Source organism: Quercus lobata, chromosome 12 (assembly GCF_001633185.2).
Source record: "Quercus lobata isolate SW786 chromosome 12, ValleyOak3.0 Primary Assembly, whole genome shotgun sequence".
Taxonomy (NCBI): Eukaryota; Viridiplantae; Streptophyta; class Magnoliopsida; order Fagales; family Fagaceae; genus Quercus; species Quercus lobata.
Genome location: NC_044915.1, coordinates 23,150,450 through 23,165,132, shown reverse-complemented (window position 1 = coordinate 23,165,132; position 14,683 = coordinate 23,150,450). Strand labels below are relative to the sequence as shown.

The window sequence follows — 14,683 nt, the reverse complement described above, 5'->3', positions numbered from 1 at the left end:
GATCTGTTAGTTTATATGCAAGCAACTAAGTAAAAGATTCAAGCTTAAAGCAAATGAAGGTTCTCAGTACTGACCAACATCACACGGCGAAAACGAGCAAGGGAGTTCATCGGCAATCCAATTGCCGCGCACCCGGACAAATTCCCCCATCGAATTTCTGTTAGAATCGAGAAGGCATGATATTAGCCGTACCTGCATATCCCTAGTTTTTAAGTAATAATCAGACCTAATATTTATGCATAGACTATACATGAAGTTAATATCATGGTGGTTTAACTGTAGACCAAATATTTCGTTTAACCTACTCACGTAACTCACCACTTGTTAAAAATTGGGGGGAGTTGGTTGAGACACAAGCTGTAAAATCTAAAGGTGCCTATAATGAGAGGGTCCACGGGGAACCTAACCCTACCCTCAAGAATAGCCATAAGGGGAAAAAAGACAGTGTTTGAGCTAGAACACCTATGGAGGTCGATATTGCCCTTGTGACAATAGGCGATATCAATATCTCCAGGGACATTGTAGGCTGCTCTAAAGCTAGCCAAGGATGCTTCTGAAGATGGAAGGTAAGAATAGCCCGTTCCTAAACTAAGATTAAAGGAAAACTGAAAGAAAAAGAGAGGATGAAAGGAAAGGCAAAGAGAACTTATTGTGGACCTTAGGAAGAAATGGTGTTCTGGGCTGGAGGATGAGCGCACGAAAGAAGTATGCTTAGCAGAGAGGGAGTTTGAGGAATCAAGAATGTGAAAAGTGAAGAAGAGACTCAGAGGGAACTATGTATAGGAGCCAGTGGAGGAATAAATAACATTTAATAAATAAGGGGCGGGAAACTCTACGAATCCCCATTGCAATCGCCAAGTGCGTCACCTTGGTTCACGAACTGTCAGACAATGATGACGACTGAGCCAAGTGGTTAGATACAATGCACCTTTTAAAGGCGCATTAATGAGTCTTCAACTGTCTGGAATCTACCCATTAGACTTCTTGGATAATTTCTATCTCTTATTGTCCTTGATTTGTGCCCAGCCCTTGGGAACAAATCAAGGAAGGGCTAATGTACGGCATAAGGGTCCCCAGGCCCACTTGGACCATGAACTTCAACCCTATTGTGTGGCCCATAGTTCCAACCTCTTTGTCCGAAGCTGGGCCTTAGGCCTGTTGAGGCCATGGGCCCGAGAACCATGCCACTATACTTAGCCTAAGGCCCATTGGGCATACAATCTTGAGTTGTACACCTCATGGTTCACAGCCAAAGACCTGCCTGGCCAACACATCTTATCCAATAACGTGATTGCTCGGAGTTACTGTATCTTAGCTGCCCAGTATTACCCTGGAGAATATCGCTACCGAACGTCCCACTTAAGGTGGGAACCAGTTTCAAAGCCACTACTCACACTCCCAACTAAACACCCACTTAAAGGCAATGGAATTGGACCTCCATGCCCACTAATAACCTAGAGTAATCATAATCCCTCCACTGATCTCGAGCTATAAATAAGAGATGAAAATGAGGAATAGGGGGTTGTTGAATGGTACAAAAGAAAAGAGAGAGCAGAAAAGAGAGAAAGCATCAGGAGAGTAGTAAGAGATAAAGGAGAGGAATTCATAGGGTGAGGTTGCATTGTTGGGTCTCTGTGCTAGAAACTACCCAAGGTAGGAAATCCAAAACCCACATCACAAATTGATTGTGAGCCTAGGTGAGGACCGGCCCATTAACCTCATTTCTGGCGCGCACATTAAGTAATGTGATATTGTTTATATTGTTAGATTCAATAAATTATATTACCAAAAAAAAAAAAATTCAATAAAAGAAATCTAAAAAAATGATCTTGTAAATTTGATAGTTTATAAAATGATATGTGTGATAGGATCTTTATTTTGCAAACTATAGTCCATTTTACGACAAATTAGTTATTATTATCCGACTAAGATACAAATGAATTTCTTTTTTAGTATGGTGGGATTAGACTTCAATTTCCCATTTCCTTATTTGAGTATAAAAACAATTGAATTTTTTTTTTAAATGAATTAATAGTTACAAGAGAAATTTGAACGGTTGATGTCATGAATATATTAAAAAGTAGCAATCGGTTGAGGTACAAAAACTTTTGGCTCCATTGAATTAAGTATAACCTTCCCATTTTTTATTTATTTATTTTTAGCTACAATATGGGGGAATTTTAAATCTTGAATATCTTCGTTGAAAATATTAGAAGGTGCTAACTAGTTGATTAATAAGGCTATTGGCAAATATAATTGTATAAACTATTATTTGTTCAAAAAAAAAAAAAAAAAGAGTATAAACTACTATAATTATGTGATTTTTGGAATTGCCAAAATATTTTGTTTTTAAGATTATAGTAAGATCTATATTTAAATTGTGGAATTGGTGGAATCGCATAAACTTGTGAGAAATTGGACTAATTAAAGGAGGTAGATCTATTTTTTAGGTTCAATTCGGTTCATGAATGAGAGATTAGGACGTCTAATTAAATCCTTAATTTTTTTTTTGAGAGAAAGTTTCAATTTATGGCGTTTGCTTCTAATAATAGCTCTTTATCATCAGACCAAGACACCAATCAGTTTTTGGTGTAAGCGGAGATTGAACTTCAGATTTCTTATACAATCATAAAAAACTTTATCAGTTGATCTAATTAAAACCCATTAATTAAATCCTTATTGGGTGATGGTGTATTACTTGGCCTACAACGATTTTGACAACTTCAATCTCATCTTGACACCAATTTTGGACTATAGTGATTTTTGGGTAAATTTTTATTAAACACCTCTTTTTTTTCTTTTTTTTTTAAAAACTTATGATGCTTGAGTTGTTAAGTGTGGAACTTTTCTTCTATTTATTTATTTTACTCCGATGTTTGTTACATATTTCATAACTTCAATAATGCTAATTTCAACTCGCTTCTAGTTTTAACTCACTTCTAGTTAGTTCAATTGTTACATATTTCATTGTAAATTGAAATTCTATTGTTTTTATTAAAAAAAAAGAAAGAAAAGAAGTTAACTCTAGAGTATCAATTATTTTGATTATTTAGAGTGGTGGGTTATTTTTCAAAAATTGGGTATCACAAATTTTAAAACAATAATATCACCACCAACAAAATGTTCTGCACTTCAATCATTAATTATGTAATATTACCAATTTTTCATTTGAATAACTCTTGGGATACAATTTTTACTACAATTTTGTTCACGATTTGTTTTGTTTTGTTTTTGTTTTTTTTTTTGTTGAAAGGATTGTCCATGATTTGTTGAAGTGGACAAATGCAAGTAGTGAATTATTACTTTTATATGGACATGTATATTTTTTAGTCCATCACTCATAATCGACCACTTTAATAAATTATAGAAAAAATTGTGCTCTAAGATTTTTTTTACTTCCCCTTTTATTGCATTTGCTTTTCATTTACTAAAAATAAAATCCTTTCATCAATCTCAAGCATTAAAATATATATATATATATATATATATATATATAGTTCTCAAAGGGACTTAGCCTAAGAGCATCAGCATTGAAGAATGCTACTCTATCCTATTTTACCATCTCAAAAAGTTACTTTATCAATTATATCATACCATTTTACAATACACCCTACATCCAAAAACTCTATTATTTTACTTTTTTATTAAAATATTATTTTTTTAACCTTTCTTTATTATTTCTTTCACATCATCACTTTTTTTCAACTAAAGGGTGGAATAAAATATATATATATATATATTTTTTAACATAGTGCTACAGTACAATTCTAAGTTTAGAATTGTACTGTAACACTATTGTAAAAAATTTTGCAATAGTGAGGTATAACATTTTTTGATGCAAATGTTTTTTAACTATAAAATGTCAAAAAGACCTTAGATATGACATTAGCATTCTTCAATGCTAATGCTCTAAGTCTGATACTTTTTATATACTAAACTCATTGTGACGTTTCTTAAAAAAAAAAAAAAAAAAAAAAAAAAAAACTCATTGTGACAGTGAACCGGGACAAAAAATAAAATGATCATCATTGCATTTGGTCATATTGTATTTGTACCCAATTTACTGGTATTTACAAAAAGATCCCAAAAGTGGCAACGTGGACGTCAGAGAACGCCCAGTTTGTATGCACCATGCAATCTGCTTGCACCAGATCCGACCACGAACTCTTACGTGTGACACGACACGACTCGACTTCTCAGCTCAACACTGAAAACCAAACCAAACCAAAGACAAAAAGGACTTCAACCTTGTACCACTCCAATCCAAAAAACACACTAAACAACCTTTTTAGTCTCCTAGAAAGTAGAGACCAAAATATTTATATATAAAAAAAAAAAAAAAAACCATTATCCAACTTTTCCCTTATAAGGTATATTACCTCAAATCCACACGATTCTTCCTGTCAGACCCATAAGCCTACAGGTCAGATTTCCATAATTGTTGCATTTTTTTGCTGACCCAGAAATGAAAAAAGAACTCTTTGTTTTGATTTTTTTTTTTTTTTTTTTTTGTCATTTTTGTTTTATTGTTGATCATTTTGGGGTTTCTGCTTTAATTTCCAGGGATCTGTTTTGTTAAATACTTATGTCATATAGTTCATTATGCATCATAATTTAAGAGCCCGAAGAAAGAATGGGTTTTGTGGTGGTTTGTGGATGTTGGGTATTGGAAATGGTTTCACTTTGCAGTGACTGAGCTGAATATGGTGGTTGCATTTGCAGTAAAGTTTGACTCTTTCATTCTTTTTCTGTTGAGAAATTGTTTAATTTAGTGGTGGGATAGAAAGATTGTGAGTTTTACATGAATTAGAAGTTGGAAATTATATTATGGTTTAGGCTAAAACTCTTTGTTTGGTGGAAAACAGTTTCTGGGAAATTTCATGTGGAAAAAAAATTTTCCCTTTTCTTTTTGGTAAGAGCCAATTTGTTGGAATTACATTTCAGGGGGAAAAAATTTGTTGGGATCAAAGCTTAGTTGGGTTGGCTTTCTTATTTTGTGGTAAGTAGAAAGAAACTTGATGGTAAGCTATATGATAAATTAGATGGAGACTTTGAACTCAAAACATAGAATGAATAGAGTTTGAAGAACTGAGATCAAAAGAAAGCTGGTGGAATAAGATGATCCTCAAATAGACTGAAGGAAAGTGTAAAACTTATAATGGGATATTGAAATTTAGATGTAATCCAAAATAACCAAGCAGATTTCACTTAATGAATATTGGGATTGATTATTATCTTTTCCTTATCCTACATGTACATGAAAAGTAGGAGATGATTGATTAATAGAATGTCTCTTGTTTGTAGGTTTGGAGTCTAAAAGTGAAACTTTTTTTTTTTCCTTGGCGGGACTGACATTGTATGGGGGTGGTATGAAGCTGCAACAGTATTATATATGTTTCTGCACAACAAATTGTCGGCAGTGATCTTAAACTAAAATGTATGTTACACACAACAGGGCTGCAATAGATGAAATGGGTTATGCAATGAGTAGGATGGAGATAGAACCAGACCATTGTGACGGTGGGGAGGTTGTCCATGGAGTCAGTGACAGTCAAAGATCCAACAAGCCATTGAATGATTTAGACAATGAAATTGCCCAGCTCACAAAGTTAAAATCAGGACCCCATCAAATGCTGAGCCAAATTGCACCTGGAAGGCGGGGGTTACCTGTTTCCACCGTGAAAATGTTGGCTGGTCGAGAATGTAATTTTTCAGGAAGGGGAAGGTTCTCATCAGCAGATTGTTGTCATGTTCTTAGTAGATATCTTCCGGTAAACGGTCCTTGGCTTATAGATGAAATGAACAGTCGAGCCTATGTCTCGCAGTTTTCTGCCGATGGTTCTCTTTTTGTTGCTGGATTTCAGGTAAATAATAGCTGACTTGGAAATAGGGATGTAGAACCCCTTCTCAATAGAAATTCATCTTGTTGCTGATAAAACTGAGTCAAAGAAGAGAAAATGAAAAATCTCATTTTTCTCTAGTGTAATGAAGTGTTGCCTCAAATGAAACATATGTTTTTACTAGGCATGTTTTAAGTTGTTTTCTTGGTTCAGAACTATTAAAGGTGTGAGCCCTAAAGTTTTTTATTTAATTTTTTCTTTCTTGCATGTCCTTTGTTGTTAAACAAATCACAGGATAATCATATATGTCATAATTTTCGGTTACAATAGATTTTGATCATCTGTTGCAGGGAAGCCACATTAGAATATACGATGTTGATAAAGGGTGGAAGGTTCAGAAAAATATTCTTGCCAAAAGTTTGCGATGGACAATTACTGATACATCTCTTTCTCCAGATCAACGCCATCTTGTGAGTTCCTATATATATATATACACACACTTTAAACTTAGTTGCATGTAAATGACATGTAAATGATATTCCCTTGTCCTTATATTTTGCATATTTATATTTTTTGAACTTATCCAAAGCGTGATGTATAAGGCGTTTATTTCTGATAGGAACTGTCTTTATTTCTTAACTGACTTGCATGTGAGGTAAAAAAAAAACCATTCTACTTAACATGTGTACCCTACTGAGACTGAGGTCCTCTTGGATACGAAAAAGCAGGGTACTATGAAGGAGAATATCAACCACTGGAAACGAATTTCTAACTGTTAATGAAAACAATGAAACATATCCATTTTACTTTGTCTTCTATTGGTGATTTTGAGAATGCTCTGTGATATTCCAAATCAGTTACGAGTTTTTAGGTCATCTAATAGCCAATAAAATGAAAATTTTGAAGTTATCAAATAAGGCAAATGACTTACCCAATAAAAAAAATCAAATTAGGCAAATAGTTACCATAATTAGGTAGATTCCATGAAAGGCTGTGCTTTATCAACGTTAGAATGGGGAAAGGGGGAAGGGAGAAGCCCTGAATCCCTATGTTTTTCATTCTATGACTAGAGGTAGGCAAACTATGCCATTTCAAATCATTATGGTTGAATGAATATTGCATTCCCTATTGGAAGTTTTATTTGTGACTTGCGAGTTTAGCATTGCTGTTGTCCTAGTGTTTACCTTCATTTAGATTGGAATAGTGGTTGCTTAACTCCTACTCCCCTGCCCTGGCGAACTCACTCAAAAAGGAACTGTGGTTTCATATGATATACAAATGTATTTGGATATTCAGTTCTTTGTCCTGTACCCTCTTGGAAGTTACTTAGCAAGAGTGGATGATTTTATATAAAGTAGCATGGTTTGACAAGGACTGCTTTACAAAGATAGAACTAGAACATTCTTTTATCTTCTTTCTAGCTGCTGGAAATCTGTGAGGTAGGAGCAAAGGAAAGATGTATGCTTGCACTTTGCATGGTGTGTTTTATGTAACCCTTGAAGATTTCATGTTTTTGTTGAGTAAAAGATCTAAGAAACTGGCAAATATTCTTTAATGTTTGAAATGTCTCTGACAATACAGTGAGCAAGATTGAAACATGTCCTAACTCAGACTTCCCAGTTGCTCCCTTGCACGCCTATACATTGTATATAGTAGTAAAGATAGAAAATTCCTATCAAACTCATCTTGACAAGTGTACCCAAATTGAATGGGACTTCCTAGTTGGTCTGATCTGGCTGGGATGGTCACAGGGCTATCTGACAGCCCTCAATTTAATTTGGTTTAAGCCTTAGTTGATTTGAGTGTGAATCTGGTATATTCTTGTTCTTTTCTTGTGTATTTTGTCACTCCACTAATTTTGTTCGATATAAGTTGATTTAAAGGGACACTCTCTCAAGGGCTTGAAGCTTATAATTCATTTTCTCCACATTGTTGTTATTGGTTAATATTGGTATTTTGCTATTGCAGGTTTATGCCAGCATGTCACCTATTGTCCATATTGTTAATGTTGGTTCTGCTGAAACAGAATCTCTGGCAAATGTTACGGTATGAAGTTGTTAGTGTCCACTTATAACCACCCTTTCTAGCTTTTCCCAGTAGGTTTTGCAATTTACTTAATGCATGTATGGAATAAAAGTATAGCATGACAACTCAGTTCTTTTACATCAACTTTCCATGAAACTATTTTCACACTTGCACTGTTGCCTACTCCAATAGCTTGGAAATCTGCATCTGAAAGCAAAGAAATTAAAAAAAAAAAAAAAAAATTCTCGGCTATTTGGAATCTTGTGGTGAAGCACAAAAAGATTCATAGGGTTAAAGATATTTTAACAATTTAAATGTAAGGGTAGGACATTGAAAATAGGAATGTGTGGATGAAACACATTTGGTTCATGTGCAATGCAAGCTCCATCTGAATGTAGAAATCTACTAGGCTGTACAACCAAGTGTTTTCGAGAGTAACCCACATGAGCAGACACTATTGGGAATGCCACTATGGCTATCTAATAGGGAATAAAACAATGTTTTGGATCACTGCATGCTTTGTTTGACAATCTCACTTGGGAATCTCCAGGTCACAAATTTGGAGGACTGTATCTTGGACTTTCTTCCTTCTGACTGTTTTATCGCTATCTTTATATTGCACCCAAAAAAAAAATGACAACTAGGAAAATATAGTTTTTTTGTTACATGCTCACTATGGCTTGAAAATTTTCCCCGAAAGGAACAACCAAAAATTAAAAAAAAAAAAAAACTAATAATATGTATTGCAACCCATTGTGCCAAATGTTGGTCACCCTTTATGTTTATGATTGTACCCTTCTGGCCAGAAATGATGTTGGTATCTGAATTTTCTTTTGAAAACTGAATTTTTATTCTCTCTCCACTGTATTCTTGCTTGACTTTTGGAGCCTATATGTTATACAGGAGATCCATGATGGTTTGGATTTTTCTTCTGCTGGTGATGAGGATCGAGGATACTCTTTCGGAATCTTCTCTGTGAAATTCTCAACTGATGGACGAGAAGTTGTTGCTGGAAGTAGTGATGATTCTATATATGTCTATGATCTTGAAGCAAATAAGCCTTCCCTCCAAATTTCAGCACACTCGGTATTGTTACCATTTGCATAAACACCTCTATTATGTGTTTCTTGATTTGATATGCAGGTTGTTTGTGTGATTATTGTGTTTTTATCTTTCTCCTCTTACACGAAAATACAAAGATTATGCCTCTTGATTAAAAACTTTTCTTCATCTCTCCATCTCAATTCTTTAGCACTTCTCACTATTTATTCCTGTATCTAAACTTGATCTGCATGACCTACATTTAACTGCACTGAGTTGCTAAAGAGGTTCTATGCAGAGCTTTAAGTCTCACTTCAAATAACTGGCCTTTCCAAATAGTGTATTTACTTTGTTATCCTCAAAACACTCTTTAGTGGGTTCAATTGGTGTTTCATGTGTAAAGAGAGATGGGGAGACTATTGATCATTTACTTATGCACTGCCCTGTTGCTAGAAAATTGTGGAATTTGGTGTTTTCTCTCTTCAGAGTTCTGTGGGTTATGCTGAGTGGGGTTGTGGATCTTCTAGCAAGCTGGCCAAGTAGGTTTAACAGACATAGGTAGGCAGCAATTTGGGCCATGATCCCTCGTTGAGTATTTAGTGGGAAAGGAATACTTGCACTTTTGAAGTAAGTGCGGGATTGATTCATGATTTGAAGCTGCTATTCTTCTTGACTTTTTATTTGAGTGGAATGCTTCGGGTGTTTTTACTTTTAACTCTTTGGCTGATTTACTCGATAGCTATAATTTTCTTGCTTTATATATATATATATATATATATATATATTTTTTTTTTGTTGGCCCTTAGCACATTGCCTGTGTGCTCTGGTCCCTTCTGTAACTTTTTTTCTTATTCGATGAAGCAGTAATTACTTATAAAAAATAAAAATACTAATTCTCTTACCAAGTTTTTATTAGCACAACATGACTTGAATAAAAACAGAAGACTTGGAACTACAGAAAGGTAGCGGTGTGTGTAACCTTCAATGGAGCCATATTGAGTTATCCTAATAGTTTGTGTAAATTAATTTATTATTTTTTATTCCCTTTTTGGAAGAACAATTTTATGCAAAATGGCTACTTTGATTGAATGGGACTACAGATTTTTAAAGGTTTTGCATTTTGTGTTGCAGTCTGATGTGAACACTGTATGTTTTGCTGATGAAAGTGGCCATCTCATTTATTCTGGGAGTGATGATACTTACTGTAAGGTACTTTTACATATATGGTATTTGTATTTGGGATTGATTTCTCTTTTCCACTAATCTAAGGGGTTGATTACACTTTCTCCCATAAACTACAAAATTTGACCATCTACACTTCACGTTGGCAGCCTCTGGCAAATTGCCCCTGCCTTCTAATATAATATACACACGTAATTTTGAATGACAGATAACTTTATGTAGGTGTGGGACAGACGTTGCTTAAATGCTAGAGATAAGCCAGCAGGGGTCTTGATGGGACACCTAGAAGGCATTACATTTATTGACAGCCGTGGAGATGGTCGTTATTTCATTTCAAATGGTAAAGATCAGTCCATAAAACTATGGGATATCCGGAAAATGTCCTCAGAAGCTACTTGGTATGATCACTTTCTGGCTTCCCATGGTGCCTTTTAAAATTTGTCCTACCTTTATGAAGTAATGATCTTGATCATATGATGGCTTCTTGGTGCTTTTGAAAACAATCTTTTGTTTATGAGGTTGTGATCTCAATTATATTATGGCTTTCTAGGTTTCCTCTTTCTTGATTGTGATGCAGAAGTTATGGGATATTGAAAAAGAAAAAGAAAAAAGAAAAAAGAAAAGAGTGATGCAGAGGTTACTTATTTTTTTATATATATGGCTTAGGTATGTTGTGAGATTGGGAAGCTCCTCATCTGTATCAGAGGTGAAATAAATTTATGAAATTATTTCAGAAATCATTTTCATAAGTTTTGGCCATTAAAACTTTCACGTTAGTCCATTTATTTGTTAGATCTTCTTTGTTAAATTATTTCCTCTCATTTTTGCAATATGTCATTTATTTGGCATAGTATTTCTATTAAAATAAAAGTTTCTTTCCCTTGACTACTAAAATATTGTGCACAATAATGGAGCTAAAAGAAATTGATTAAAGTATAAAGGAAAACAAGTTAGCCAGAGGATCTGAGGTCTATAATTAGAGGAGTGTGTGAAGAGATGCATGAATGGGTTGTACAGCCGAACTTTATTTTTATTCACTTCTGGATTGAATTCAGCATGATTATGGAAAGGTTGAGTTTAGATAGAATCTATTATAGTCTACCAAGGGTTTGGTTGCATCAAACTAAGGACTCCCATTATGTCTAAACATATTTTTTCACTTATATAAAAATAATAATAATAAATAAAAAGGTCTATAAAGTCTTTTTCTGCTTGAATGCTGCTGTGCTTGTGTACACTTATGTAACAAATCTTTTTCTTCTTCATGTCAGCAATCGAGAAGACTTCAGGAAATATGAATGGGACTATAGATGGATGGACTACCCACCACCGGCAAAAGATGTGAAACACCCGCGTGATCTATCAGTGGCTACATATAGAGGTCATTCGGTCTTGCGTACTCTTATTCGCTGCTACTTCTCCCCAGAATATAGGTAAGTACCAAGCTGTTTGTTTGATGATATTATTTGTGGTCAACCTGAATCAATAGAGCTCTCATTCTATGTTGATCTGGTTAATCTACTTTTACTTTGACTTCCCAAGGGGCCTAAGGTTGAATTAAGATATGACAAAGTTTTTAATCTTGGTTTCCTGCAAGATTTCTTCTTCTTCTTCTTCTTCTTCGTCGTTTTTTTTTTTTTTCTTTTGGGGGGATTAAATTCCTTTTGTACAGAACTGACGGCTGTCCAAAATTTTAACATCAATTTCTTGACATTTTGCAGCACTGGTCAAAAGTACATATACACTGGATCTCACAATTCATGTGTTTATATTTATGATTTGGTACGTAATCAAATACTGTTTTTCTTGTTATCTGTATGCTTTATTTTCTGTTGGTAATTCTGAAATAGAGTTACTCAGATGAGGCTGGGAGGATGAGGGGTTGCAATCCTCTAGACCTTTTTTTATGCCTTGTTTGAAGAGAGATTGAAACTCAACCAGTTGTTGGGACTCATACAATACATTGGTTGGTACTTGTTAGATGTACTCTTATTTGGATGACAAAATCATCAGTGTCTTTTCACATATAAAAAAAGCTACAATTTATCGTTTTGCATGATGTCCACAAAATTAAATATGAAAGTAGAAAGTAATCTGAAGATCTCGAATAACTTGCTGAACTGTCATTGTTGTGTCCACATTTGAAGCTGAATGCCAAGCATTTAGCTTTGCACAATTAAATTGATTGACGGTAACTTGGTAATTGTTTGTAGGTGAGTGGAGCCCAAGTTGCAACACTCAAGCATCATAAATCACCTGTTAGAGACTGTAGTTGGCACCCTTATTACCCTATGCTTCTTAGCTCATCTTGGGATGGGGATATTGTCAAATGGGAGTTTCCTGGGAGTGGCGAAGCACCGACACCCGTGACCAAGAAGAGAGTTCGAAGGAGATATATTAATTGAAGACCACTTGCTGTTTGTGCAAGATATGTATGATACTGTTTGGTAAATATTTGTATATGGTTCAAGCTACATTTTTCACTATCAAATAAGGTGCAACTGATGAACTACAAAAAATTCTCATATTCACCATCTTAAGTTGTACATAAAATACCACTACAAGTGGGGATTGCGATCTTCATATTTTGTGTAAAAGTCATGGATGATGGTACTGCATATGTATTAATGCAAATACACAGCCAAATGTGTGCTTTTCTGTATTTTAAATAAAAATGAAATAGAATTCTTTCTAACGAGTTTTGAGAAATGGGTTGCCTATCCCGCATCAGACAAAACATTTGGACCATTTTTTTATTCTAATGGCATGTGTTTATATCTATGAGTGGTGTGGAAAGATCACAGCCGTCCCATTCAATCCAATTGTCAGGATGATGGACTGAAGTGGACTCCCATGGAGGCATGAAAGCTGTGCTCCATCATTATGGTTCTTTTTGGGTCTTTTTGCTCTGCCTCCGTAGAGGCCCAATTCTTTCGCCCATTCCATTGCAGCCTGTAGTGCCCACGGGCCCATCCCCATCTCACTTCTCTCTTTTCATTGAGATGGGCTGGTACCTTTGGGTCTTTTATTACTTTTTTTTTTTTTTTTTGAGATAGAGATTACTTTTCAATTAAAAGTTCAATATTCCAAGGAAGAATCTTGGGATACACTCTTCGGCAGCCTGTAGTGCCCACGGGCCCATCCCCATCTCACTTCTCTCTTTTCATTGAGATGGGCTGGTACCTTTGGGTCTTTTATTACTTTTTTTTTTTTTTTTTGAGATAGAGATTACTTTTCAATTAAAAGTTCAATATTCCAAGGAAGAATCTTGGGATACACTCTTCGCCTTTTCTCACAACTTGCACGTGTTCACCAAATAGCAGCGGTGGATTTATGTGTAAATCATGTAATTAAATCATAAGTTTACACGTATACAAGTTGTGATAAAGTTTATAGTCTTAGAAGAATTGTTTTTCAAACCCTGCTCAAAGGATAAAAAATGAGCTGAATTTTTCACTGAAAAATTTACACATTTACTCACAAACCCCTTCTTTTTGTGTTATTATGATCACAATCGATTTCATACCAATTTTCACAATTATTCTATGTGGCAAATTGTAATTGGTTATCTGTTACTTTTATATAAACTTACCATTTTTTTTTTCCACCACTCATAGTTAGTTACATCAGATAATTGTGAAAATGAGTGTGAATTAATTGTGGTCCTTTATTTTTATTTTTATTTTTATTTTTATTTTTTATTTTTGTGTTGGTGACTCCAAGTAAGGTGCTATGTGAGCGAAGGTGTGAATTTTGGATGGAAAAAAAAAAAGAAAAAAAAAAGAAAGAAAAGAAAACGTTACATGACTAATATTAATATCTCATTATTTGATTCGATGATAGGGCCACTCCAATAATAACCATAATATTTTCGGTGTACAGAAAAAAGTAAAAAACAAAAACCAAAAATAAGTTGGAAGAAGGAATTGTATTCCAAGGAACACATATGACCCACAAGCTCTAAATCTAATACTAGTACGAATCAACAAAAGAAAAGCTTCAGTCCTATTTTTCCTGGTCTACTAGGAATGTTTGAGTGCCCTTGATATCAAGCAATTATTGACGTAAAACTAAATGCTTTCGCATGCCTAGCTTGTGCTGGATTTGCATTCTAATGAAAACCAAAGTACATTTAAGCAATCATATATGATAAAAAAAATAAATAAAAATAAAAAATAAAATAAAGAACCTAAGCAATCATGTGCCGCACTCGATACCTTATAAAACAATTTTCATCATAACTCCTCTTTTTCCCTCTCCTTCCCCCCCTTTTTTTTTTTTGGTTTTTTTAGCCTTTATTTTTTCTACCTGCTAAAATCTCTAAAAAAAATTAAGATTTTATTTCACTAGAGGCTCAAGGTCCATTTGGTCACCATTTTCAAAACATAGTGTTTAGTGTTTAAACATTGAACACTAGTGTCCAAAATTTAAAAAAACGTGTTTGGTCACAGTTTTCTATTCAGGATTGTTTGAAAATTATTGTTCAAAAACCCATGTTTGAACAGCGTTTTTTGGAATCACCACGGAGCTAATTTTAAACAACAAACACTAGTTTCTAGTGGCACTTCGGTAATTAAATTGAACACTCTTATGGG

At 34.4% G+C, this 14,683-nt stretch overlaps 1 protein-coding gene across 3 annotated transcripts; it reads left to right on the top strand.

Moving 5' to 3' along the window:
- Positions 1–4,251: 4,251 nt before the first annotated feature.
- LOC115971270 (LEC14B protein) lies at positions 4,252–12,743 on the top strand. Of its 3 annotated transcripts, XM_031091085.1 has the most exons (11): positions 4,252–4,423; positions 5,305–5,367; positions 5,456–5,864; positions 6,191–6,310; positions 7,809–7,886; positions 8,769–8,951; positions 10,038–10,115; positions 10,311–10,486; positions 11,360–11,521; positions 11,810–11,870; positions 12,302–12,743. In XM_031091085.1, exons 3-11 carry the CDS (start codon positions 5,472–5,474, stop codon positions 12,491–12,493), a joined length of 1,443 nt encoding a protein of 480 aa, XP_030946945.1. In that variant the 5' UTR covers positions 4,252–4,423; positions 5,305–5,367; positions 5,456–5,471; the 3' UTR covers positions 12,494–12,743. The 3 variants fall into 3 exon arrangements, with proteins under 3 accessions (XP_030946945.1, XP_030946946.1, XP_030946944.1); XM_031091086.1 differs by lacking the exon at positions 5,305–5,367; XM_031091084.1 differs by having other exon boundaries at positions 5,305–5,864.
- Positions 12,744–14,683: the final 1,940 nt, after the last annotated feature.